Source organism: Siniperca chuatsi, linkage group LG16 (assembly GCF_020085105.1).
Source record: "Siniperca chuatsi isolate FFG_IHB_CAS linkage group LG16, ASM2008510v1, whole genome shotgun sequence".
Lineage (NCBI taxonomy): Eukaryota > Metazoa > Chordata > Actinopteri > Centrarchiformes > Sinipercidae > Siniperca > Siniperca chuatsi.
The window spans coordinates 21793625-21821604 of record NC_058057.1 but is presented as its reverse complement, the minus strand read 5'-3'; the positions used below and the strand labels follow the sequence as shown (position 1 = coordinate 21821604).

At 38.9% G+C, this 27980-nt stretch overlaps 1 protein-coding gene across 2 annotated transcripts in view; it reads left to right on the top strand.

The window, feature by feature from the left end:
• LOC122862594 (nesprin-2) overlaps positions 1-27980 on the top strand; it is a 94334-nt gene that overhangs the window by 43841 nt on the left and 22513 nt on the right. For both annotated transcript variants that reach the window (XM_044168034.1, XM_044168033.1), the window contains 41 exons: positions 411-611; positions 989-1248; positions 1328-1478; positions 2125-2268; positions 2367-2498; positions 3236-3418; positions 3632-3769; positions 4159-4344; positions 5118-5240; positions 5953-6135; positions 6449-6547; positions 7368-7466; positions 7990-8067; positions 8376-8828; positions 9175-9245; positions 9334-9481; positions 10084-10170; positions 10627-10782; positions 11033-11233; positions 11457-11549; positions 11874-12059; positions 12337-12507; positions 12620-12751; positions 14025-14224; positions 15230-15362; positions 15954-16136; positions 16853-17002; positions 17653-17829; positions 18226-18381; positions 18476-18631; positions 19108-19272; positions 19481-19614; positions 19900-20089; positions 21381-21563; positions 21731-21844; positions 22160-22314; positions 22560-22707; positions 23406-23500; positions 25452-25683; positions 25882-26079; positions 27615-27737. In XM_044168034.1, coding sequence (XP_044023969.1) covers positions 411-611; positions 989-1248; positions 1328-1478; positions 2125-2268; positions 2367-2498; positions 3236-3418; positions 3632-3769; positions 4159-4344; positions 5118-5240; positions 5953-6135; positions 6449-6547; positions 7368-7466; positions 7990-8067; positions 8376-8828; positions 9175-9245; positions 9334-9481; positions 10084-10170; positions 10627-10782; positions 11033-11233; positions 11457-11549; positions 11874-12059; positions 12337-12507; positions 12620-12751; positions 14025-14224; positions 15230-15362; positions 15954-16136; positions 16853-17002; positions 17653-17829; positions 18226-18381; positions 18476-18631; positions 19108-19272; positions 19481-19614; positions 19900-20089; positions 21381-21563; positions 21731-21844; positions 22160-22314; positions 22560-22707; positions 23406-23500; positions 25452-25683; positions 25882-26079; positions 27615-27737 — 6567 coding nt within the window. The remainder of the gene's footprint in view (positions 1-410; positions 612-988; positions 1249-1327; positions 1479-2124; positions 2269-2366; positions 2499-3235; positions 3419-3631; positions 3770-4158; positions 4345-5117; positions 5241-5952; positions 6136-6448; positions 6548-7367; positions 7467-7989; positions 8068-8375; positions 8829-9174; positions 9246-9333; positions 9482-10083; positions 10171-10626; positions 10783-11032; positions 11234-11456; positions 11550-11873; positions 12060-12336; positions 12508-12619; positions 12752-14024; positions 14225-15229; positions 15363-15953; positions 16137-16852; positions 17003-17652; positions 17830-18225; positions 18382-18475; positions 18632-19107; positions 19273-19480; positions 19615-19899; positions 20090-21380; positions 21564-21730; positions 21845-22159; positions 22315-22559; positions 22708-23405; positions 23501-25451; positions 25684-25881; positions 26080-27614; positions 27738-27980) is intronic.

The following is a 27980-nucleotide window of genomic DNA, read 5'->3' as shown; positions in this document are numbered from 1 at the left end:
TATTGGTTTGTCTGTCGGTCGGGCCTCCACTTTGATCCAGACAAATATCTATTAGATGGATTTCCATTTGATTTTTTGCAAATACAAATAATTTACTTACTACAAATGGTGAACATGGTAAACATTATTCCTGCTAAACATCAGCATGTTAGCATTGTCATTGTGAGTATGTTAGCATGCTGATGTTAGCATTTAGCTATTAAAGCACCTCTTTGCCTAAGTACTGCCACACCAAGCTGCTAGCAGGGCTGTAGACTTTTAATCTTGTTTTTACCTGTTTGGAGTACCACATGTACCTGTACCATTGTCACAGGAATGCACTTGACATTTTGATTGACATATGGTACATGTAGAAGGTATGCTTCCTGATTCAAACTTTAATTTGAAATTCATTTCATCTCTTCATAAAGCTTGTGATGGAAGAGCTTCGCAGCCTCGCTGATAAGATCGAAGAACTGAGAGCTGGATGTCCAACTCAGGGCTGTGGGATTGGAAAGGACGGTGAGCTGGGCGCCCTCTGGAGGCGCTGGGTATCATTACGACGTGGCATTGGCCTCCTGATGGCACACATAGAACAGAGAGGAGAGGAATGGAAGGACATCACTACAAGTGTGAGTTTTACCAACAACAAATCCTTTTACAACTTTTGCATCCACACATGACCTAATGTACAATAACATATAGAAATAAATGCAAGCAAATAAATAAATACAAAATTAACATATTAAACAATATTTTTTCTGTATTTTCTGGCTGCCAAATGTGTGTGAGGTTACAGAACTGAAGGTTTAGTGCTTTAACAAGCTACAGTGTGTCATCTTCTGTTAGAGCTGGTGTCAGAATTCACACTTTCTCTTAGGAAAGGTTTACTGTGTTAAGTTACTTTTATTGATAAAATATGTCCTGTGTGTTATGCTGCAATAACCCAATAAAGGACAGAGAAAAGTAATATATAGATATAGTTAATATTAAATTCCATTCTCTATAGATGGAGCAGTGTTGCAGCTTTTTGGCCAGTCTTCAGGCTGAGGTCCCCGACTCCTCCACCATGAGCTTCACTCAAGAGGAACCCCAGGAGCTTCTGGCTCAGGCTGAGATGCACCAGGCTGGGCTGGAACAGGAGCAGCAGGCCTTAGCCTCCCTGGAGCACCGACTGGAGCATGCCCTGAGCTTATCTAGTTCCCAGGATCCCATCAGCCCTGGACCTATTGGCAAAACACTAGTGAAGATCCAAGAGAATGTCAGGAGGTGGGATTTGTTTAATATACATGTGAAAAGTGATTACTCATTAATGTCAGAGATGCTGAAAAGATATTGTATTCCACAGCTTGAAAGAGAGAAACCTGCTGGTGGTAGCTGCAGTCCAGGCAGAGGAGAAAGAGAGACAGCAAGTCCAAGAGGAGATAGGAGAGGTGGAGCAACACATGTTCGCCATTCTTTCCTCACTGGAAGCCTGTTCAAATCCATACAAACAACAGGTCAGCTCTTTTTTTTATGCTTTATAGCCCAAGCTTGAACATTGGAGCATGAGATTTGTAAGATAGTTGAAGTGACATTTAAAAAAAGTAAAAATATATGATGTTTTTTTACAAGAGCAAAATAATGACAGACAAATACTCAAGAGTGTCTATCAATCTATTTTACTTGTATTGTATATGTTTGGTTTTTAGTCATAATTTTACCTTTTTTTAAGGTATGATTTTGTGTTCTGTTTGAGATACTTTTCTTTTAATGTCAGGGTCTGGTTAGAAGCCCTTCACAGCACCAGTAAGAAATATAAATTGTGTTCACAGGCCTTTTTTTTTGTCAGTTGCAGCTACAGACCACATGTAGCTTCAATAAATATTAAGTACTGTAAGTGGTCTTTTCAAGTCGATGCTGGTCTAAACTCTCTCATGTGAGAAATCAGCAGTATATTAAATGGTTTACTGCCATTCATCCTTCTCTTTTAAAGATAGAACATACTAAACCTGTGAGAGGCTGCTGTAAGCTTACCTTCAACCTTTAACTGGAAAATATGTTAAACAAATTTGGAAAGAAGAGGTTTAGAGCTAAACTTGCAGTCTCTCTCTTTCATATTTCCCATCCTTCCGATTTTTTTCTTGTCCATTTCCACACTGACAGGAGCTCAGTAAGGATTTGTCCTCCCAGAAGGCCAAACTAAAGTGTATTGTGGACGGTGTGCAGAGCCAGTATGCTGAGATACCAGCTGATATCAGCAGACGGTTACAAGAAGTTCAGCTGTCTCTACAAAGAGAAGAGAAGAAGGTAACTGGAATGAAATCCATCCTCAGTGTCACATGAACTATCTCCTAACAAAACCTCTTATATTTTTCTAAATGTGTGTATGTGTGGTCATTCTGCAGCTCATAGATAAGAGCAATCCAGTTCGGAAGCTGGCTAGTCAAGTGGTGGAGTTGGGTTCTGGCCTAGGGAAAGTGAAAGCGTTACTGGAGCAAAGGAGTCCAACAGTCAATGAAGCTCAAAATGTTCTCAAGGTGTGTGTATTTCTTGGTTTATGTTTGCTTGTGTGTCTGTGTATGCATGTTACATAAACCTGCTGATATGCATGAGTTGAAACTTGTCTTGCAATTTGTTTTAAACTTCATTTATTTATCTTTTAAATCCACCACTCTTTTTTTTATCACTTTTGAATTTCACAGTTGATTTGAACAGTTAGCATAACTGAGTTTGAGGTAAAAGCTGCCAGCCACCAAAATTAGCCTCTACTAGCTTTGTTAGCTATTGTGCAAATGTATGTAGGCTAGAGAAGAAGTGTGGCTAACTGACCAGAAACTATAGTGTAGCAAACTAGCAAGAAATTTGACTACTAAACACACATGGCAGGTGTTATGACCCAGCTCTCTAGGGGAAAGGGAAGCAACATAAAACCAGATGGATTTGATCTTCGGGGTGCCAGTCAGGAAGTGCGATGGGCAGCGCCTTGGCTTCTGGGTTCAATCTCACTCGGGACCACACATCCTACTTGGTATACATACAAAACACTAAAAGTCACATGGGATGGGTGCCGGCTGCGGCCGCAACAACAGATTATTAGTGTCTAATGGATCACTTTCCAGTAAAAAGAAGTACACAACTTAACCATGTCTGGTCACTTCTGACAACAACTGGAACAAATCAACTGAAACAGCTACTGTTTCCTAAGAGCTGATGACAATCCAGGATTACACTGTCACTTCAAAGCCCTACTTACTTTACACTGGTTGTTCTCCAGCATGTGTGGGATGAGCTGGATGCATGGCACAGCCGCTTGATGCTACTGGAGAACGAGGTGCAGGATCTTGCAGAGGAGCATCCAGATCAAGCCCACCTACTCATGGACCAACTCACCCAACCACTGCAGCTCTACCAAAACACAGCACAGATGGCCGAGGGACGCACCGCCTTCCTCAGCAAGGTCAGGCATATGATGTTATATTTACAGTGTACTGTATTGAATGCAGGAAAAGTGGTGATGTGAGCATCAAACACCAGGGAAAAGGAACCATGGTTTGGCTTATTATGTATCTTGAAAATGCACTGCATCACAGGTACAATGTGGAAAGTGGCTTCTAAAAATCTGTTTATAAAACTGTTTGGCTTCCTTACATTTTCAATACTCTTTTGTCAGATTCCTGCCTGTCTTCAGGAGTTTGAAGACATTCTGTACAGCGCCACGTGCTGGTTAGATGAGGCCCAGTCATGGCTCAGTGCTCCCTGCTCATTCACAACAGCCAGAAGCCTCCAGAATCATGCAAACGCCCTGCAGGTTAGTGATACCAAGTAATTAATTTTGCATTCTTTGATGTGTCATGTATAATTTTTTTATCTATATTCTCATATTTTGTCGTAGTTTATCCTAAATATGTCTGTTTTGTACTGTGCATTTGTTACAATAGAAAATATATTTTCTGTGATGTGTTGTCATTGATACCTCCATCATCCGGGCATTTTTGCACACCCTGTATGTGTTTTGACAGTTTATTCACTAATTTCATTCATGTATGTATGTAACACCCACGTTACAATATAATTTTCTTTAATGTAGTCCAATATTATTTCCTCACATGATATGATTCAATATTGACCGCAGTATCAACAAGCATTTTCACATATTTCATGTTAATGATGAATTTGGTTTTAAATCCTGAACTACAGCTGGTACTGGACGATTCTGAGAGGATCAGACACACCCTGCAGGACTTCAGGCCAGTCCTGGATGAGATTTCTGCTGTGTGTGACATGAGCACCAAGGAGGAGAGGCTGGACCAGAATGACCATCAAGTACACAAAATGCAACGCAAGATCCTAGAGCCACTGGAGCAGCTCCAGCAGGCTGTCGCAGTAAGAATTTTAAAAAGAGGAATTCCGGGGCGCCCCATTTGCTCACCTGGTAGAGCCCGTACCATGAATTAAGGCTGAGTCCTTAATGCAGCAGCCTGGGTTCGAATCCAGCCCGGGCCCTTTGCTGCATGTCACCCCCTCTCTTTCCTCTGCCTTTCCTGTCTCTCTTTACTATCACTATCAAATATAGCAGAAATGCCAAAAAAGAAATCTTTTATATAAAAAAAAAAGTGGAATTCCACAAATTTCAGACTCTCAGGTTGTTAATGACCCCACATGGCAGTGGGAGGAACTGCTGCAATGTTTTTCCCCCTGACATTTTGGTTCCTCCCACTTCCTTTGTGCATTGAATTTTCCTTCAGTGACCAGATCTAACACCTGAGTTCCATTTGGGCAGATTAACCGAATCTGTGGAATCTTTCAGTGGATGTCGATGAGATATCCCTCTGTGTTGTGGCCGCATTTTGAGATTTGGGGCTGATTAAATCAGACATATGCTGTACTTCTGCAGACAGTAGTAAGGACTAGAAACATGAGGGAAAGCATGCAACAAAAGTCCCCTGCCAGAATTGAACCAGGGATATTGTGGCATTCATGAAGGAGGCCCCTATTTGATATCTTTTTACATAATATAAAAACAAGAGAAATGCATTCAGTAGCATCTTGAAAATGCACTGCCTTTGGTTGACAAGACAGTTGTACTGGCAGTTATATTCTTATGTGTAGCATGTGAAACACATAAAATTACAAGTCAAGTGCTGGCAATCTTTCAGGTGATGGAGACAATAGAGGTGGAGCTGAAGACCATGGAGAAGAATGTCCCGAAGATCAGAGAGATTTTATCCTCCATGGACAACTCCAACATAACTCTGACGGAGCATCTTCACAACCGACAGGTGTTACAATGTATTTATAATTCTTATTTACTAATTTCATGCAAATGCTTTTAATAGCAATGCACACCTAGAGCATGCAAACAGCAGTAACAGTAAAAATATGAAACACATCAGACTAAAAAGAATTTTAAAAACAAGGATTGAAGGAGCTCTCTTAAGGAAGCATCTTATGTATATGGCAGATATGTACTGCATGTAGATGTGTCTAAATCTAGATAAGACTGCCTCATTAGGGAAGGAAGCAAACAGTTCTTCCTTAAGCATAATATGACATCCCACAACTTATTTCTCTACATCCACTAAAATAAAGCACTGATTTGACAGTGTTTAAAAATTAAAATATGACCACTGGGGCACTAGTGATTTTACATATGAACATGAGTTTATTAGCCATGCAGAGTCCTACTCATCCTGTGAAAACAGTTGAAAATGATAGGAACCATCATTTTTGGAGCTTGGCCATGCTAGCTACTGAAAGTCAGGATTTCTCGGCCTCTGCTGCAACAATTTTGACCGTTTTTGACTGTCTAGCACAGATGTACTGTAACACCTTCTTCTGCATTCAAAAGGATAAAGGCAACAATTTGCATTATATTAAAGTTTTATATGACAACCAACTGGTATACACTGTAGATCTAACCTCAAACTTATTTATAAGACAAAAAAATCTAAAAAATTACAGTTTAACCAGTTTTTCTGTTTAAACCTGAAGGTGATTCTGGCCAACGTGCAGTCGATGCGGAAGACATTGGAGGAGATAGAGAGATGCAAAGGAGAGCTTCACCTCCCACAGGGAACAGAGGAGAGCCTGCTGGTATTCTCCAGAGCCAGACTGCTCCTGCAGCCGCTCGAGGAGCTGGAACAACTCACCCAGCAACAAGCCACGCTGCTGGAGGTACGGCATGAAATGCCACTGCACAAAAAAAATAAATTGATTTGATCTGTTACTGTAGAAGAGTAGGGAGTTTTGACAAAAGCTGTTTCATGAATGCTTACAATGACTGTACTTATTTTGCTGCTATAACTTAAAACATTCAAGGATGATTCTTGTTAGCAACAGGGGAACTAAAGGTTGTGTCTTTATGTAATGTTTCTCTACAAAGCACACTCAAACACAATATTCTGCAGTACAACTTTTAATGTTTATCAACTTTTGACACTTTTCATATTCTCTTTATCTGTTTCTCTTGTCTCTGTGACTAACATAGAACAAGATTAGGGAGGAGGATCTTTGCATCGCCACAGTCTCTTATATTCCTGAAGAAATACAGGAGCTAGACAAATCTCCACAAAGGCACTTAGTCCAGGTAATAATAATTACAATCATAATAAGGTAGAATTCATCATCATCTAAAACAATAACACTAGTGATATGTTTCAATTTAAGAGTTGTAATTATCTTTGAATTAAACCAGTAAAACATGTCCTCTATAATGGGTTGTGAGGCAGGCTCAAGCTAAATCCTTGATAGTTTGTTTTTTGGGGAATTATTCTATTATTGTCCTATTGTACATACCTAGTGACTGACAAACTGCATATTGTATGTTTTGCATGCAGTTCAAAACAATCTGGACTCAGTTTATCTCAGTTCGTTAGCTTTTTGATGTCTGTAGAATAACATTCGGATTACTTTAAGACTACACATAGCAATTACAAAACTTAGTTGTTTTCCAAATTTGTTTATTTGTTTATTATCAATCTTCCCCAAAAAATGAACAATCTAAAAAAATTAAGCAAATACATGTTCACTAAATTAACATGCATTCCTCCATTAGACTCCATTAGTCAAGCCTTTTTCTTGTTACACAGTATAGTTTTAAGCAGTGAAATTACTTAAAGTCACATTTGTCAGGTTCCACTTAAAAAGAAAAGATGAGAGATGGTAAATACAGAAGAATGAGTGGATGACTGCTACTGAATAAATACATTAAAATAAACTAATGGAGTCTAGGTGGTATGCATCCTGAAAAACACTTCTCACCGATATTGCTTTAACATTACATTATGGAAAAGTTATATTTAAGATTACTGAGGAACAAGTGGTCATTAGAAAGACAGTTATTTGTTCCATTTTCCTTTTTAAATCACAGTTTTGATCATATCATTCACCCCTATCGCTAAAAACAGGAGTCTTTTGATGTGTCTAATTCAGAGGAAGAGGAGGATGAGGAAAACGAGAGTTGTCACTCGTCGTCCTCTGACACACTAACATGCAGTATTCCAGAGGTAAATCTGAAAAATAATTACAGCTCAGGAGAGCATGTTTCTGGGTACCTCTTTATTTTGGGTTTCATTCCAAAATGTCACACTCAACTGCTGTCATTAAAACTTTACTATTAAAAATCACATTTAACTTGTCCAAATCCTCACAAAGAGATACGATAAGACTTGGCAAGGAATTTCAAAAATACACATAGAATTTGTATTGGAATGAAATTCAAAATTTCTTGGGCTCCTTCTTCTCATATATTCCCTCCTTTAATCATATTTTGATTCACTAAATCATTTTCAACATTAATGTTGCTTCTTTTTCCCGTGCGGTGGAGGATTTTAGCAGAGTTTTGCATGTTTATATGTGGCTGTGATTAGGCAGGCTGTCCTGTTACCCGATGAATCCATTCTGGCACTGTCAGAAGCAGCTGCTTGAAATATGTTGCTCCTCTGAAACACACACGATGGGAATGGCATGTATATATGTGTGTGCATGGATTCCATTTGCATTTGTATTTTTATACAATTTATATGTTAGGACCCAGAGGGGACACTCAACGCTTCAGATGTGCAAAGTGAGGATACTGATGAAATTAAGCCACTATCAGAAGTTGAGGTAAATTATATTTTTCATTTCAGAGATTGGACTTGTTTGATGAGCACTTTGGAAATTTTGCATATTTGTTTTGAATTCTTAGCTCTCAATCTTTTTGCTATGTTTAAAAAAATGTATTTCTTATTAGTGTATTTATTTCCTCAGGGCTGAAGTACACACACATTCAGATTAATTAATATGGCAGTAACTGATAATGACACATTGTGACATATTTTGTATTTTGAGGTCTATTTTGTCTTTATTCGCTGACTATTACAGAGACTGATCAATTTTCAGTAACATTTTAATTAATCTTAATTGTCTTTCAGGCACTGGAGAGTTTGACTGGTCAGTTTTCTTCTGAAGTGGAGATGAGCTCAAAAGGTGCTGAAACTGGGTTTTTATCTGTGAAGTCTGGGCTTGATACAAAAGAGTCTGGGTCAGAAAATGTTGAAAGTGTATTAAGAACAATGGATTGCAAAGCTGATGTTGGCAAAGCATTCAGCCCTGAAACTGAGTCACTAATCGCTGGAGCCATTCCAGCAGTCGAAGACGGGTTTACTGCTGCCACTGCTGCACTGGACCAACATGGGTCACCAAAACATGAAACCCCCGTCACCGACCCTCATTCAAAGTCCCTTCAGGCAGCAGCTGCAGTTGAAGACACAAGACTGATTCCTGCAAGACCTATAACTCCATTCACTTCCACCAGAGCATCAGATGAGTTTATAGAGGAGGGAGACAAAGATCTGTCTTTGTCCACAGCTCCCCATCAAAATCTGGTAAGTGTCTGAGAAAGAAAAGACATGCCCTTTAAAATAATTTTCCAACTTATCCTACAATTTTTCAACTTTTTTGAAAAAGTAGAATATTAACCAGTCAGCAACTTCCAGCTTTGAACTGAAGATAATTATAAAAGGTTGATTGTTTTCATGTTTACATGTTTAGCGTTAAATAATTACTGATTAAAACCCTGAACATGAATTATGTTTAATGTGATGAGTCTTATACGTGACATTTAAATAATACACAATAGAAACAGTAAGAGAATTGCAATGAATTTATTTTTTTGTTTGTGTTTTCCCTTGTTTCTCTTCAATGTCCCGGGTACTCTAAATGTGTTTGAAGGAGCAAAGTGAAATCAGCAACAGTCGTCGTAGTTTGGCGGAAGAACCCCAGTCCTCTGAGGTGCCGACCAGGTAAAAGACAGAGTGAAGAGTTTTACAACTCACATGCACATAGCATATCATAGACTGAGGCATATTGTGTGTTCCCTTTGGTCCCTAGCTTGGCTGAACATGAAGAAGATGACGAGGAGCAGCTAAGGTGGGGACGACTTTATACCCAGATCTCTCAAAAACTGACCACTTTGAAAAAAGTCAAGGAGGAACATGAAACCCTGATCAGCTCAGAGGATGGAGGGACCCATGAAAAGGTATGAAAATACAGAAAAATAATAAGATTGTTTCTGATTTTAGGAGGGATGAGACAAGTTGATTTTAGATTTTTTTTTTTTTTTTTTTCGCATTGGAGTAGACATGATGAGGGGGATAAAATGAGACCAGAATAGATAGAAACAAAATGTTTTTTAAGAACTGGATGCTAGGCTACAAACCATCACATCTGTTTCTAGGGCAACAGTGGGCTAAACCTTTGGTAAGCACGTACGGTAGTAAATGAGGAGGAGGAAGGGAAGATTGTGTCCCTGTGTGTTGACATTCCTTTCATTTTAATAGTTAAAGTTTCTAGTTTTACATAATTTAATGAGAGGGACCAATCGTAAGAACCTTGAAAAATTACAATACTATTAGATGGAATTTTTCAGTGCACCTGCAGGTAAGTGATAAAGTACCCACTAAAATATTTTGTTAAACAGGAAGGAAAATTATGGTCCTTATGTCACAAGTGAGAATGTATTTGTCCTTGAAAATGAATGAATGCAGTAGTAGTTTTAACTTCTTGCACTCTGTCCAATTATTCCCTACATGCATCCTTTCTTTTTTTCTTTCACCCACTGTAATTTCTGTTTTTGTTTAGGTTCCAGAAAGGGAGCTGATATCAACCGGGTCTGCTTCTGCTGTTCTCCAGCGGACACATGAGTCCATCACCATGCTGAGACACATAGTATGTACAATAGTAACAGAGGTTAAAGCATACACATGTCTTCCTTGTCAAAAGGACTTGTTGGTAGACACAGAGATTGCTGACTCTTTTAAATAATACACTTTGTTTTTAATAAATTGTTACACAAATGATCAACTAACATGGATCTCTGCAAACATGTCCATTTTATATGGATGTATTTTCTTATAGATGACCATATTTAGATTATCTGATTTGTTAAATTATATTTATGAAATGTTTCAGTTTTCCATCTCATCATTTAAGTAGAAAACTGGCTTTATCCATTCAGCAATAGTTAATAATGCAGCAATGGCACACTGCTCCTCTGTAACTGCCAATTTAAATAAAGCAAGAACCAAGTTGTTCTTAAAATCCCACCACTGGAGTTTATTTACCATGGCAAACATTGAATTGTGTGTAGTGGTAGTGATAACCATGTGTTTGGTTATTTCTCAGGTGAGCTCTGCAGAAGGCTCACATCCCGATGGAAATGAGGAGTTGTACGAGGCTGTACGGAGGGTCCTCCTCTGTCTGGACACTTTGACTGACCTTCTGTTGACTCCTGGTGGTGCTGGCGAAGATGACCCCCAGCTGAGGCTGCTACAGCAGGAGGTGACTGACCATAATGCTACTCAAACACACATGCTGGCTCTGTACTATGTAAAATCTACTGTATTTAAAAAAAAAAAACAATAAGTGCAAGCAGATGGATAAAAAATGAATTTTTCCATCTCTTACTACTTTATCCAAAAAACAATAGTGTATATTTTATTATTTCTTTATACCTTTTATTTATGTGGCTCCCCTGTTCATTCTAAAAGCACTCTTCTGTTTTTGTGTTTCTGACTAAATTCCTTCGTAGTGCGTATCAACTGAGCTGGTGACTCTGGCTGAGCTGTTGAGTAAAATGGAGTCAGAGACCAGACCTGCGCTTTCAAAGAAAGAACCAGAAGCTCTTCGCTGTTTGACCTCCCTTCAGGATTGTCTACACACAGTCCAGCTGGTCTTCACCTCATCCCACAATCAGCTCATTGAACATCTGGGCATCACATACCAACATCAGGTTTTAAATACAAATCAGTCACAGAGTTCGATATATTCCAGGAATACATTGTCATTTCTCACAGCATCTAGTGATAATTAACATTAACCATATATATTTTACTATGTGTAGAGAGTGTAGAGTATTTTTACATTGTGGTATTAGTGCTTTTACTCAAGTAAAGGAACTGAATACTTCTTCCACCACTTTTCTGAAACAACACATAGTACTTTTTGTCACATAGGAGCTCTCCTCCAACCAGCTGTGTATTTTGGACGAGTTTGCGGTGGGACAAAGTGAGATGTTCCCCAGCATAAAGGATGCTCCCAGTTTGGAGGTAACCAGTGCTTTGCAGCTTTTTGTGTGTGTGTGTGTATTTGTGCACGTTTGCCTATGTATATGTACACTAGTATAAAATGCCTGGTAAATATGTCTAAGACATTCTAATTAACTCTCATAAAGACAATATGACATTACAAGAAAGGCCAAATTGGAGAGCTTTTATCAAAGAGCAGAAATTTCAGCCGTTAAAGGCCATAACTGCTACATTATGATTTGATACGTGGAAAAAGACTTATTTGAATTAAAAACTTATTGACCTGCGTTTTAAAAGTTTATAGTTTTTTTTCCTTAAACTTTGTGCTTTTCCTGCATCTCTCAGCAGTGTGTGCTGGGCAGACATCTGAGGGAGAGTCCAGGGGAAAAAGCCAAGCTACAGAAGGCTTCCCGGTCCTTGCTTCAGGGGATAACTCGCCTCCTGGAACTGGGTGAAGACTGCATAACAGAAGGGCAGATGAGCCAGGTTCACAACCGCAGCCAACTTCAAGCCGTTCTCTGCAGACACAAGGTATCTCACTGTGCTTTCAGCAAGTTCTTCAACAGGCAGGCAAAGACCAGATTTAAACTAGGCACGTTCCCAAGAGTGTGTAGAAGCCTCTTGATGGTTTTCAAAGAGACGTCCAGTGCTAAAACAACCTCAAACAACCAGTGATGAGACTTAACACGAAGATATTTAAACCTCAGTCATATTCAGTGTCTGTTGTCGCTTCTCTTGCTTTATTTATCAGGCCTACTTTGCAATTATTTCACTTCACTTCTCCAAATCTGGTCTCTTGGTGATCCAGAAGCTCCTGCAGGTCCTCAGGTCTCAGTTGGCTTTTGTGCAGCATCTGTTCCAACGTGAGCCAGAAGCACTCCGGTGTCAAGAGGATGAGTGGGTACAGTTGGAAGTCAGAGCCAAAGCTTTGCAGCAACAGGCTCTGGAACAGGAAGTGGCTTCTCAATGGAGGATCCAGGTTTGCCATGCACATTTGCTAAGGGCCATATGAATTCATACATGAACAAAATGTTTGCTCACAAATCAAATGTTAAAATTGATGTGTGGGTTTATGGTTGGACCTGCTGCAGGAGTGGTCCCGGTGGGAGGATAGTTGTGGTCGGTTGGACAGGCTGCTGGATGATCTTGAAGCCTTCAGCAGCAGTGAGGAACCAGAGGGAGACAACGAGAAGTTAGTACAGCACCGACAAGATGCCTGCCAGGTAAAAACCCTGTCGCACTGCACACAAACACATTGGATTTGTTTGTTGTCTCATCAGACTTCCTTCTTCTCACCTCACTCCTTTTTACTCATTCTCCTCAGCTTTACGTACCTCCTGTAATCATGTACACATTCCCTCTCGGGTTTGCCTTTCTCCTGTTTCTTTCCCTACTATAACACTGTATATGTTTGCAATATAATGTTGCTTTTTCAGCCAATATGCAGGATTGTACGTCAACGTGCCTCCTGATAAGACTTCTGATTTCCCACATTTCCCTGCATTCCTCTAACAGCCTCTATAGAACATGCCTAAACTACTGTATGTATGCTTAATTTCACGGGAAGGTCAAAGGAGCAGTAGTGATAGTATTAGCATAGTGAGGGCAAGAGAGGAAATGTTTTTCCAGCTGAGGAAAATCGAGTCACACTTATTTTAAACTCAACATGTTGCTGTTGAGTCTTTTGTGTAGAAATTAATGTCTCTGCCTCAGCTATGATGAGCTTAATTAAATTAAAAACATCTTATACCAACATGGCATCAGAATTAAAATGTACAATGCCAATAACCAGTTTCAGTATGAAACTGTTTCGGTGTATACCTGGAAAGAATATAAAGAATAATTGGGTGTATACTGCTTTAACAAGTAATACAGGCAAAACTGAGGACCATGCTGGTGGGTGTTTTGATTCAGCCTGCAGAGGTTGTCAGATTGATAGCAGTCCAATCATGAATCCTACACTTATTTGCCTCTTTACAAATTTCAATTTCTTTGTCACCTCCATACATCACATCGGGGAAACTTATGTTCTTTTAGTAACATAAGCGTTCTTTTAGGAACGCTTTATCTCTTTTAAACTCCTCTCTTTCCTTTTGATTGTGTTTACTATATAGATTCTCAGATGGTAGATGGGTCAGATTAGTTGGGACAAAGACATGCATTTGTAGAGAGACAGAAGAAGCTGTTGCCATAGCAGAGTTGGAGTGGCGCAAATCAATCATTTTGTGGCAGTTGGTTTGTTTTTCCTGTATTTTCTTTTTCCCCTCATGTTTCTTATCCCTTCTTATTTTCACTTTTCACCATCCTCTGCCATTTTTATGACATTTTACATTTCACATCACAGACTCATGCTCCTTAACCCACCATTTTCTCTGCTTTGCATCACAGTTGGTCCATGCTGTTTCTTCAAATGTTAGTGTGGAACTAGCTTGTCAAGAGAATCTCATGGAGCTTGATGTAAACTCAGTTTAAGCACTGTTGGTTCTTTTCACTCAGCAAACATTGGTCCAGCTGGATCAGAGCAGAGCTGCTTTAGGACTGCTCCTGGATCAGGGGAAGGTGCTGCAAAAAGAGCCAGCGTTTGCTGCCACAGTCAGTCATGCAGGAGGCGCCCTGGAGCTGCGATGGCAGAGCGCCTACAGGCGGACAGAGCAGGAGATTCAACACTGCAGAGATATCCAGGACAGCCAGGCCAGGTGGGACAGGTTCAAAAAAGATTATTGCCCTCTCTAGAAGACTTACTTATCTATCAATGTAGGCCAGGCAGTTTTAATTTGTGCCTGAGCAGTTAGACAATAAAATCTGTCAGAGTAAAAATATTGTGCCAAAGTTGCTTATTACTCCAGAGCTTTTAAAGGGAATAAAAACAATTAGGCATCTAGATGAAATTTTATATCATGGGGCTCCAGGTCATACTATGTGTCTTATTTGGGGTTTGCAATGTGAAGATGTACTAAGTCTTGTTTTGATTTGTATGTATGTTAAAATATACAACAGACAGTTTTTTACGAGTCTAGTATGACCTAGAAACCTTATGCGATTTGTAATAAATGCATAGGTTGTCATTGGGTCTTTTTATTTGTTTTTATTTTGTGAGGATTAGTCATGTGTTTAAAGTATATTTCACCAAAAAGAGCGATCCTGTGAGAATAATAATCCTATGAGAATTGGCATCTCAATAATCTGGGTTTGTTTTTTTTCACAAGTATTTCTTGGTTTTTCCAGTTTTTTCTTCCCCTTTTGGATAATGATGGAAGCTGCAGTGCAAAGTATTAATGAGAGCTTTGGTAGCATTTTGAGTAGAATTCTTTAGCAGTGAGGCCCATTTGGAGAAGCAGCAAGCTTAAACAAATCCATCACAGTGTGAAATCTCAAAAGGATTAATACAACTTTTTGGGGATACTACATTAGGTTTAGTTATATCCAAGGATATTCCCTGGGATTTAGTCAGTACGTTGGAGTGAAACACAGACTCTGTTTCCATGCAAAATGTGCCACCTGAAAAACATGGGGGATTAATTCCTAAATTCATCCCTCATAAGAGTCGTCAATTTACAGCAATAATTCAACAATCTGTTGTTCACATGTGTAGTCTTGTTTAGCAGTATTGGACTCATGCCTGAGTCGATAACTCACTCTTTAAGGAGCAGTCATGTTCTGCCCCACTGGATGAGCTATCTGTTTCTCTTACCTCCCCACAGATTCCAGACTGACTTTGACTCAGTCAGTGAATGGCTGGTTGGTGCCAACAAACAACTGAAGACTTGGTCAAACCTGGCCGACACCTCTGACCTGAACCAGGAGTATATTCACAACGATCTGATCAAGCTGCTGGTAAGCCTTTCTTGTCTACTCAGCACATTTATATATTATAAAGAGGGAATGACTATTGTCAGCCATAGCCTTTTTACCCAGGAAAATGTGGTGATTTGAATCCCTTAAAGCAGCATCAATCTGCAGGTGAAATTTTTAAACAAAGTAGTTTGTTAGGTCTATATTATGGAGCCCCAGATAACTATATCAAAGCCATTTTGACATGCATTTCAGTTTTAAACTGTATTTGTCCTGGAATTACAATAATAGTTCACAACATCCACAACTCTGTGAAATGCAGCTGAATTTGGTCTAAACTTAAGACAAAGTTGCTGCATGAGTTGCCTCCATGACAGAACAGGTCTCCTAAACTGCATCGCCTTTACTAACTCAAACTTCAGTGACATAAAATAGAAGAGAAATGGCATCACAATACTTGACACACTGACAACACTGATATTAGTGACAGTTAAGAATCTAAATGTTGAAAACAGAGATATTTAAACAAATTTGTTATGGACTAAGGATACACGGGCTGACGCTGAAATTAAAAATCAGTCAACAGTTTAAAATGCATCAATCACTGACACTGGTTCTAACCACATCCACCAGGACTTCTCCATGAAGATTGAAGCCATGTCAGTGCCAAGGGCGTCTGTATCCAGGGAAGCTACTCAGCTGCTCCACCTGAAGGACGCTGATTGTCCCGGGCTGAGAGCTCAGCTCGCCCAGCTGGAGGTCAACTGGAGTCAGCTGACCTCTGACCTGTCCAAGATACAGGACCGCCTGCAGCAGGTACAGTATTCACAAAGATTTCACCCTCTGCTGGAGAAAAAACACTGAGTTTCACATATATGGCAGTTGCACCCTAACTGTAAGATGAATAGTTACACTGTGGTATAATTACCTGAAAGAAATGCAAAGGTCTCACATAGTGGCTCAGTTTTTCCAAATTTTGGATCAAATGTCCTATAAACTTTGAACATCACTATTTTCCAGTCCTCCAATTAATTAAAAGGTAATGGTCCAGATTTCATGGAAGTGCTGTTAGTTTTCAAAAATAATTAGGCATTGAGAAATCCCCTCCTCCTGAAGAGGAGCGTAAACCCTTTTGAAATCAGTTTTGGGGTGACTGACGACAGGGAATTTGGGAGGACTTAGAAAGGAGATGAAGGACACTTTTAATTTTTTTTTTCACCACTTATCACCAGTGAATGGAACCAGATGTTCTACATTATAGTAATTACACCAGTCCTGCCAGGTTTGTCTTGCAGAAGGTTCATTTTGATGTCTTAACACTTTGGCAATCTCCTCAGGAGAGGATGAAAAGATCTTATCTATCAAAGAAAGATTAAATCATTTGGACAGGCACAAAAGTCAGATTGTAATAGAACTGATGTTTACTGTATGACTACCTAGCTAGATAATTACAAAAAAAGTTAGAAAAGAAAGGTTCAAGTATTCATGTAAAGTTAAAATCCCTTTCTCCTCTGTTGTCTTGTGTCCGTTAGCGGCTGCTGGCAGCATGGCCACCAGTGAAGCTGCTGTCTGACCTGGGGGACTGGCTGAAGAAGCTGGAGGCTCGGCTGAGCCGAGAGAAAGAAACAGTCCTCAAGGCCAAAGATGCTGCTGAGATCACTGAAATCCTGCAGCACTACCAGGTACTTATACCTCCAATGTCTGGTTCCATTTGAATGGTTATTTCTGTGTCAGTGCTTTTATTTTAATAATTATTTTAACAAAATTTTGCGAAATTTGCTTGACATTCAGTGAATAAGCACTGGGTTTCAGCATCCCTTCCTCTCGCAGGTCTAATACTTTCTGCAGTTATGTTATGTCAACAAGATAAATCAGCCAACCATACAAGGAAGGAAGGAAGGAAGGAAGGAAGGAAGGAAGGAAGGGAGGAAACATTAATTAAAGCTTGATTTTTACAAACATTTTTCTTTTCTTTTGGGAATAACTAGTAAAATTTTGAATTAGTTAGAAAATTAGTTTCAAAATAGATATTTACTTTGAAAGGCAAAGATGAAGGAAAAAGCAAATATTTATTAATACAATAAAAGCACTACTAATGATTTGCAGCGCTAAGGAACAGTAAGGAAATGTATGAAATATGCATATTACACTATATTACATTGATCAGACACCTAATTTAAAAAACGTAAATCAAAACAAATTCAGAGGTACCTCCATAATATGAGAGGTTGACACATACTGATTTTTCATACACTAATATAGGAGAAAACTAGCAAACTCTTCTGTTTTTTTTTCTTTTATATTACTATGTTTATGTAACGTTCTTTCTCAGGAGTTAAAGGCAGGCATGGTGAATGGACAGCTCCTTCTTGATTTCCTATGCCAGTCTGGGCCTCAGGTGGTGGGAGTGGACGCCCAGGCTCTCCGCTCTGAACGTACAATGTTTGCTGAGAAACTTGGCACCCTCAAACTGCAGTGGTTGCACCTTCAGAGAGAGCTGGAGAGCCAGGTCAGCTACCAATATACAGTAAAACACCACAACCTGAAGAATCTGAAATTAAATGATCCAAATGTAACCTTCTCTTTATTTTCTGGTCTAATGTTTTTATCAAATCTAGGTTTAGCAAAGCAGTTGTATACAAACAGATATGGATTTGTTTTCTTTGGCCAGTGCTAACCTGCTAATGTTTGAAATGTATGTGTGAAATGGAGTCAAAGAATCCAAAGGAAGTCTTTTTATTTGTTGATGTATTATGGCTAATAGTTTATATAATCACTGGAACACATTAGTCAGACCATAAACATAATTCAGTTTGCCAGCAATAGAAAAAGCTTGAACTGTGTGACTCTCCACATTGACTACCAAGAAATGTAACTTTTCATCTGTTTGGCGTTCTCCCCTCAGAGTCGTGAAGCCGAACAGATGCATCACACTTGTGCAGACCGAGAGAGGCGGTTACAGCGTCTTCATGGCTGGATAGAACAGCAGAAAAAGCAGCTGAATCAGTGGAAACAGCCCACCAGTCAAACTTTGCCTCGTAAGGCCCTGCTGGAGTTGGAGGTACAGTAATGGGATGTACAGTAAGCAGGTGCATGTTTGAACGGTCTCTCTTGCTGCTGTCCTCTGATCTGAGACTGCTCTGTTTTTCTTCCAGGCTGTTGTGGGCAGAGTGAAGGAGGTGGCTGCAGCTTTACAGGAGTTGAAAGCCACACGAGTGCATGTTGAAAAGGAAGAGGATCACCCTTGTGATATCTCCTTCTCTGGCCAGACAGAGAGTGTTTGTCAAGCTTGTTGGGATCTCAGTAAACAGGTAAAAAATAACTCTGTTATGGCGATCAGAGACATGGAAAAATTAGTGCCGGAAGAAAGTGAATTAGTTATTTACCAAGATATTTAAGATGCCTTTTCAGATAAACTACAAACAACCATCCTCTTGCCTCTAGTAAATGACTAGATCTGTTGCCCAGCATTTATACACACATATACTGTATATAACACAACATTAAAGCTACATTAGTCAGTATTTTTAAATGAACCATCTTAAAATAACCTTCAATGCATAAACAGTTAATATATCATTGGTAAAAATGTATACCCTCTTACTCAAGTGTAGTCTTCATACTTTTGATAATACGAGTTACCTATTATATGTACCTATGAAAGTAACTGGACAGTGCTATATTTCTTTAAAACAAGGAACCTGTTCCTTAAAAAAATATTGACTAAATCCTCCCAACTGTCACGGATGCTGCATTACCAAACGTCTTCCTTTGTGGTAAATTGCAGATGGAAGCTCTGAGACCAGCTCTACATCAGACTGTGGAGGAGTGGAGTTGTTTTGAGAGAGATCTGAGGGAGGTTTCTCTGCACACCACTAGGGTGCGCTGTGCTCTGTGGCATCAGCCTCTGTTCTCACTAAAGCAAGCAGAAGGATACAACGACCTCCTCCAGGTGAGCAGAAGCACTGACCATCATATCTTGTACACATGCGCACATAAAGGCTTTACAGCTACAAGAAGAAATAATCACATGTTTTATTCCATCATAGTGATCATCACATTAATTCAAGTACATTTTGCTGCTTCAACCCCTTTATTCCCCTTTGGGGAAGTAAATGCACCTCTGAAGTGAAAATGTTAAAGGTGTTTTTCGTGCACAGCAACTCCAGAAGAAGGCTGGAAAAGGGGAGGAGCTTTGGGCGTCCTTAGACAAATCCTATCAGAGTTTTGTGAAGACTCTTCATCATGGAACAGCACAGGCACTGGATGATCAAATGGAAGGAGAGCGAAAACGGTCAGTGGCCTGAAATTACCAAAACAGAATGAGTGGATCAAATTTAAAGAAGACAAAAAAAGTCTCCAATACACTGTCTAGTGAAAAACATGTATCTCCAAATTTGCTGATATAATTTTTTTTTCTCTTCATAAAAACAAATGGATTGAGTGTTTTTTATGGACTAAGAAAATGTCTCAAAACAGGGCTGTTTTTAAGAATTCAAGTTTTAGAGATACATGGTTTTCAGATGATAGCAATAAGTATGTTTTTATATATATATAAAAAACTAATGTATTGTGTCAGGTGGAAGGACGTGGTGCAGGAGCTAAAGGACGAGCACATGAAGACTGGAGAGACAGTTTCCCTCTGGCAGGAGTACGCTCACCTCTCTGATCAATGCTCCCTTCACCTGCAAAAACTGTGGCATCAGTGGGAGGGGTTGTCGAGCTCTTCACCTCAACAGGACACACAGGCCGTGGTTCACTCAGTGGAGGTGAGTTCAGGGTGCTTTTAGCAGAGTTTTAATATGCAGTCTAGTGTTAGCGTTTTCCCCCAAAGTCAGTGATTGTCGATTTAAGTTGATCTGCAATCAGGCAGCTGATAGCAAAAAATGGCTCCCTCATCCCTGATGTAATGCTACAGAACGTCCCTGCAATATGGAAGATTAGAGCCCGACTGATTTTTGAGGCCAATAAGAATTCCAATATTTGAATTTAAAATATATCCGCTGATAATAATAAACAGATAACATACAGTATGTACACAACATTTTTGTTAAAATAATTGTGTGAAGATAAGTACTGAGACATTTTACAGTAAGTAACAATTTCTCGTTTCTCCTTATCAGTCAACATTCAACTATTTAAGTTGATCATACCTATTGAAATACAGTATATTTAGTTAACATACTTGTGTTTTGTTTGTTTAAAAACAACCCATATCAAGTGGGAAACTGAAGCAACTAAGGTCCATAGAAATGTTTAATCTTGACATTCAGCTTAGTTTACTAATGCAGAAACATTTGTAAGTGCGTTTGTTTCCATATGGCTTAACAGCAGCATAAGATATGATTAATCTGGCATAACATCTCATGGAAAAATAACTTATTCCACTAGTGATATGAAGATGATTTGCATGATGATTTGATGAAAATTTGCCATGTCTTTGTACATTCATGTCAGCAACACTGACTTGTTTATTTGGGGCTAACAAACATCTGAGAATTTGATGTATTTTAAGCTGCTGAAATGAAACGAGTTTCTAATTGTTTAAGGCCACTGACCCAGTTTGATAACATGCTTATTAGACTGCTTGTTTTTCATACGGTTATGCAGTTTCTTTTAGAATCATCAAATTTCCTGCTTGACTCATCCTGTACCTGGTGCTGATTCAGAGAGATTGTGTTACATTCACAATCTAATGTTTTTCTCAATGACTGGTCTCCTATTCTTGGAAAGGAACAGACAGCATATACTTATGGACAGAAATATCAGCGATGGTCTCTCTTGTTCTTGTACTTGCGTATTCCAGATGCTGCATTACATTGTTGTTTTGCACATTCATGCAAAAAAAACAAGCTTAAGGGCTCTTTAGTTTTTAAGGTGCATTGATGAAAATCGTTGGAAAGATGATTGAAAGCAGTCAACACTAAATAAGTAAACTCAATTAAAGGTCACAGTAAAAGCAGTAAATAGACATATGGACTAAAAATGTCTCCATTGCTGCCCTTATCTTCTCATTCCTCCATTTAACTGGTTGTTTTCTCTCTCACTCATTAATGCCAGCAGTTGCAGGATGCTGCTGAGGATTTGCATAGCAGAGTGGGAGATGTTCTTGTTGCTTCCAAGCCTCTTATTGGACGGCTAGAACAACTTGCCGCAAATTTAATCCAATCAGAGACCAGACTGATGTCACGTGACGTCCTGCTGCTGAGCCAGGCAATGTCAGGAAAAAAGAAAAGTCTTCAGGTGAGGAAATTAGTCGAAATATAACCTTAATTTTACAAAATTAGCAGAATTATTGTTTTAAATGAAAGATCATCTGTAAAAGAAATTTTAATGTGAAACTGTTTCTTATTGTTCAAATTTCACAAATCCAGGTTAATATTAACACTATCACATTTCTCTCTGTGCAGGAGGATTTGGAGCAACAGAAGCTATTTCATGCTCAACTGGAGGCCCTTGAAAAGCAGTCACAGAACACACAGCACAAACTTAAGGCCAGCTTGAATGACACAGACTCTGTGGAGGTTGGTCAAAAAAGGAGAGTTGAAGGGTGGCACAGAGACTGAGACGTGAGGCTTGAGCTACAATATGCGCCAAGATTCGTAATCTTACATCGAATAAATCCACTTTATAGAAATCACAGAAAAAAGAACTTGCCTCAGTCATCACGTTTTTAGGTTTCCTTCAGTATCAAATTAATCCATTGATAGTTGTCTGTACATACATGGATACATTGTGCAGTTGTCTTTGTTTTGTCTGGAGAGGGCCCACAGTGTCAGACTGTGAAAACCCCTGATCTAAAACGTGCTTTATGTTTGTTTTTTTTCTTGGATGTGCAGCAGGTTCTCTCGGAGCTCAGTGATCTGTTTCCGTCACTGGTTGACGTCAGGGAGATGAGTGGCTATGTGACCCTTAGCAACCATGACACAGAGAGACTGCATATGCTCAGCAGGCAATGGGTTGAAAGCATGACTCATGTGTCTGACATGAGCAGGTGGGAAAGTTCAGTTCAAAAAGATGTGTGCAATTGTGTTGTGTATTTTCCCAGTGTTGCTATTTGAAGTTTCACAAAACATTTTGCTAAAAAAAGAGCTCTAACCAATATTTCTTTGTGGGAGCCCTTAAAAGTTATTCTGGCTTTGTGCCTAATTTTCTGATGGATTACAGTGGATATGTTCATTTTGAAAGAAGCTTCCAGTCGTAGTCTTTTGTTTGAAGTGTCATATATTTTTTTCCCAGAGAGCTGCAGGCTGAGCGTCAGCGTTCTCAGAGCTTTCAGGAGAAGTGTAAGAACCTGACGTCTATCCAGAAGAAGCTTGAGGAGCAATTAATGTCCAAAAAACCTGAAAGTTACTCCAGCCTCCAAGAGATGCTGACCGTCCATCAGGTACAACACCCTTTTCTGATTCTCTACATTTCTTTAATTTCAGAGACATTAATTTCAGTTGTATCTGACCAACTGGGACCAATGTCCAAATGGCTTTAGAACTTTACTTCTAAAATTCTCTGGGAATTAGGGACAAAGAAATGACAAATAACTCCAATTACTCAAATTTAAGTGACAGTTTATCTTATCACTCAAAGTCTCCTTAAAAGCAAAGTTAACTCGCCAGCTATTCTCACTTGTGGGAAAACTAGTGTTAAATTGGCTGTTGATAAACAGTTTTTTTGATAAAGGCTTTCCCTCCTCTACATCTGCAGATTAGTCTGAACTTGAGATAAACAGTTCATCTGTATACTGCCTGTATACTGTTTCTAGATGACAAGCATGGTGACAAAGAAATATTTGGTAATTAAGGCTTGAGGTAGCTGAATTAATGGTATTATCGTCACAAGTGCTTGCTTAATATATCGCTGTGAATATGGCAGGACATTAGGAAGCTTAAGTGCCATTTGTTTTATATAGTGAATGTTATTTTGAGGTCTTAAACTCACGCTGGTATCATGCAATACTCTACAAATGGTGTAGTTTAAAATCTCTTGCTTTTTTGTCTAACGTGTTAGCGTAATGAGTCAAAGTTTAAATAAAGTTTTGATCTATAAATCTCAGTGTGTTCTCTCTCCTGTTATCTCTCGCTCCCACAGAGGCTTGAGGCTGAAATTAATATTGGACACCAGCTTCTGCAGGGTCTTATCTGTCATGCAGTCGAGTCCGTGGAAAAAGAAACAGGAGAGAAAAGGTAGGCTATGGAAACATCTTGGAAGACATTAAATGGCAGTTTAATACTTTACAAGAATCTTTTAAATGTGTAAGAAGCTTAATGAGCTTTTAGTTGGAGAGTCCAAAATACTCCATGTGCAGCAATGAGACAGCTTCCTCCTTTAATCTCTATTTTTTCCCTGGTTCTTCCCTTCATCTATGTCTCCTTTCAGGACTAGAATGAAATTAATAAATTCACAAAGGATCATAGCATTCCTCACTTTCAGGAGTATACTCAGTTTTAGGGGAATTTTGTGGGCGAATATAATAAGCTTAGCAGCTATACCAGCTACTTACAGGGTAGCCTCTGTTGCGCTGCCAACCATGCACTGATTGCTCACAGCTTTGTGTTGGTTTCAGAGAATTTAGGTTAACATATGAACGCAGAAAAAAACTAAACCAAAATACTTCAGGAATGAGGGCTATTATTCATTGTCCTTCACAGTCTCAACGTTTCTCGTTACTCCGCAGCCCGACAAAAGATTTCTTCCTCCTTCTCTCCCTCTTTTTGTTGTCAAGGTTAAAGGTTTGTCTGACAGGCTCACAATTAGATAAGACCCTTTTGATGTTCAGCAACCGATCAATAGGACAATGACGACCATGTGACTATTACAGTGGTCTGAAAGGAAAATTTCAGTAGAAATATTATTTCTGATATTTGGGCTGAAACAAGCAGGTATTTTATTGGCACCAGTATTTAAAAACTTCAGCTCTGTCTGGGTGCCATGCCGCAGAGAAATTGTGGTAGTAAAGAATCATCAGAGCATTGATTTGTAATCTTGTATTCTTCACAGACCCTGTCACCTAATAAAGTAATTCGATTTGAGGTTTTCAGGATGCATTCCCTTCTTCGCTTGTAAGAATCACACATACTGGGTGTATGCTGACGCACAACAAAATGCAGTGTGTGCAGGTGTTTCCTGCCCTGGAACATTAGATGTCATCTTTAAATCATTTTTTGCAGTCTTGGGAAAGATTTAAAAGCTCTTACATTTTTTTTAAAGGAGTTAAAGGAAAGTTTCTTTTCTTGCCCCTGCTGGGATTGCTACTTAAGGTCTTAAAATCCTGCTGATGTGTGTTGATTTAGTAATTGCCTGTGAATAAACTATACTAAACTATACTCGAGTACTTTTCCTGCTACTCTCCGCAAAATTTTGGTCCTCCAGAAACGTTTTGTTAGGATTGCAACCAAATCAGAGTCACACATCTCATCTGCCCCTCCATTTCAGAAACTCCAGATTCTTACTATTTATAACATTAATATTTCTCAAATGTGTGTTTTTATTTATAAGATACATTCAAGTGAAAGCAGTGTGAGCAGTTCAAGACTTACTTTAAAGCAAATTCACAGGTCCATTCCATCAAATTATGGAATGGCTTTTCCCACCTGGCAAAAAGCTGCACCTCTACAAAATGTTACAAAAGATGCTTAAGAGACCATTTAACTGCTGTTTTGTAAATGCTTTTCCTCGTGTATTGTTGTCCATATATGCATGTTTTATTTGTTTCACTCATTGTGACATGTATTATTACTATTCACTCACGCATGCACACTCGCATGCACACACATATGCACGCACACACACACACTCTCATACACATCACATACTCACCTTTTCTACTTTTATATTGATAATTATTATCATTGTTGTTGTTTATTATATATATCTTGTTTCTATTAGTTTGCCATCACTTTCTTATAGTCATATTATTTTCTGTATGTTAATTTTGTTTTCTCAATAACTTTGTGAAATTTTAACATTATTTAGATAGAGGCTTCAAATAAGCCCACTGGGATTTCTGCCTCTCCTTCCACTGTATATAATTTGTTATCTTTGTCGATTTTGTGTATTTTTTTAAATTGTGCAAAAATAAAAAAGATTTTCTCCAAATATAACAAAGCTGAACCTCTTGTGTTGCTCCTTGCACAGATCTGAACTCTTGGCACAAGTGACCTGTATGAGGGTGAGTTGGTTCAACTCCGTGGCTCTGGCTAGCCAGCGCAGGTCCTTGACAAAAGAACAACTGGGCCAGTGGAGACTCTACCATCGTGGCTTGAAACGTTTGTGGAAGCTGTTGAGGGACATTGACCCCTTGCTGCCCCCTGCTGGACCTGCTCTGTGTACACTGCATCAGCTACAGAGCTGCATGGATGATTACCAGGTTAGTATGTATGTATGTATGTATGACAGTGGGAGTGTACCGTACTCCTAATTATGTCTGTAAGCTTCTTTCATTAATGAACAAAAATCATCTTAACTTATTTTTTACTGCTGGAATAATGAAATTGTGTGCTGAATGTAACATTTTAATTTACTAAAAATGCTAAACAACAACTGTGTCTCCCCACATCTTTCCAAGTGTGTGGAAGACGCTCTGGGTCTGCACTCCACCGTGTACACCCAAACACTGGATGCTGGCAGACATTTATGTGAAACCATGACAGAGTCGGAGTGTCAGAGCCAACTGCAGTCAGAGCTCCAGGCCATACAGGAGGCCTGGGAACGAACCACCTCACTGCTGGTGAGGAGAAGAGACCTGGTCAACACAACTGCTCAGGTAAAAGCCCAAGACTCCCATATTTATTATAATTATTTATTAGATTTAACATGTTTTATATTAAATTTTGCATTCATTTTGATTTTTTACAATAAAATCACTTTTTTATTTTACATTTGACAAAATGTATTTATTGGTGAGAAAATGTCATGATTTATACAACAAAATAAGAGCCCATGGAACCCAAAGTATTAAGCTTTTCAAAATAAATAAATATCAAGAAAACACGGTAGTCTTACTGATATATCTTTCTATAAATTTAGCTCAATCAAGGAACAACGGACATAATCCTAAAGAAGAGCATGTGTTATAGTATTAACAAGGAAGTAGGAGGTGTCAGCTTTGCATGACCCATATCCAGGACCTGATCCTTCTCCAACACACACACAAACACACACAACCTGGTGTGTTGCCTCCAGCCTCCAGCCAAGAGGGATCAAAGAGAAGCTTAAATCTATCCATGATCCACATCCAGAGACAGCTGGTTACCAGTGTCTGTCCCTTTCATTCCATCACTGTTACACTACAGTGCTCATATATCGAACAGTAAGGCGTGGACATACCTACAATCTAAAAAATACTATTAAAATAAAGTAAAATGAGCACTCCACCACTGTTAAGTGTTTTGCCTGGCAGAAATGTTGGACAAATACTGATTGGTTAATACTTTAAATAGCATTGCTGGTATTTTAGTGAAATGGTGGTTTGACTCCAAGCTCTGTTGTTTGAATTACAGAAGGGCTGCCCGGTTTCATGAGCTGTGTTAATTACAGCATCTGAATATTTTGATGCCCAGGCCGAGCAAGGTCAGGGAAAGCTGTGTTAACCCCTTTTAAGCAAAACATTATCCACCCGGAGAAAGAGAAATCCATCTGAGCAACATGTCAAAGATCACACACAGAGAGGCATTAATGCACGAAGTAGAACTGACAGCAAGAGACTAACTTGGTTATCATATAATAGTCAGAAAGTTGTTGATGTTGTAGTTTTGTTCCATTTAAGGTTTGGATTTATTGAGTTTATGACTGCTATGATGCTTCAATGGACTTCAGTTTTTAAAATATTTCAGCAGTTATGCAGTCTTGATCCTTTCAACATTTCACAAAGCTTTTTTTTTTTAGCATCTGAAAGATTTATGTTTCTGGGAATATTTAGAAACTAAGAACAGAGATATGCAATTCTGCCTGTTACATTGTTTTCCAAATGGTAGCACACTTGATTGTTTCTTGTTCCTTTAGTGCAAAGGCAAGAGAGAAATCAATCTTTTTTTTGTATGATAGAACTTTATAATATGGTATGTAGAAAAGTAGGTCACCTATGCAGTGATTGATGTTGTCCCTATTTCATATAATTATAGTATATATATAATATATAGTTATAATTTAGTGATTTTCAAAATGTAGTCTAAACCTATACATATATAGATTTTCACAGCAGCCCAGGCCTTTGTGGTTAAATATTACAGGTTACTGATCATAATGTGTCAGATGTTTGTTAAACTAACTCCAGAGATCTGTGTGCTGCTGTTTATTTAGAAGTGTTCTCAGTGTCAGGACGGGATAACCAGCATCATGTCTGAACTGGATGAGCTGAAAACCATGATAAAAAAGCTGCTGCTTGAAAGACCACAGGACTCCGAGAACAAGAAACACATTCAGGTAATTACAATACGGTTAGTCTGTGTCTGTCATTTTAAAGACCTTTATCAACTGGGCCCTTAACAAGAGAACACTGATACAGAAATGATCCATACATAGATTGGCACATAGTGGTGCATTGATTGGTAGCTCTGGTTCTCCATGCCAAACTATAGAATACACTATATGTTATATGTTGAATGGTAATAGAGCACTAGCATTATCCAAAGTAATGTGAGAAATGTAATCTTTCCGTAATAAATT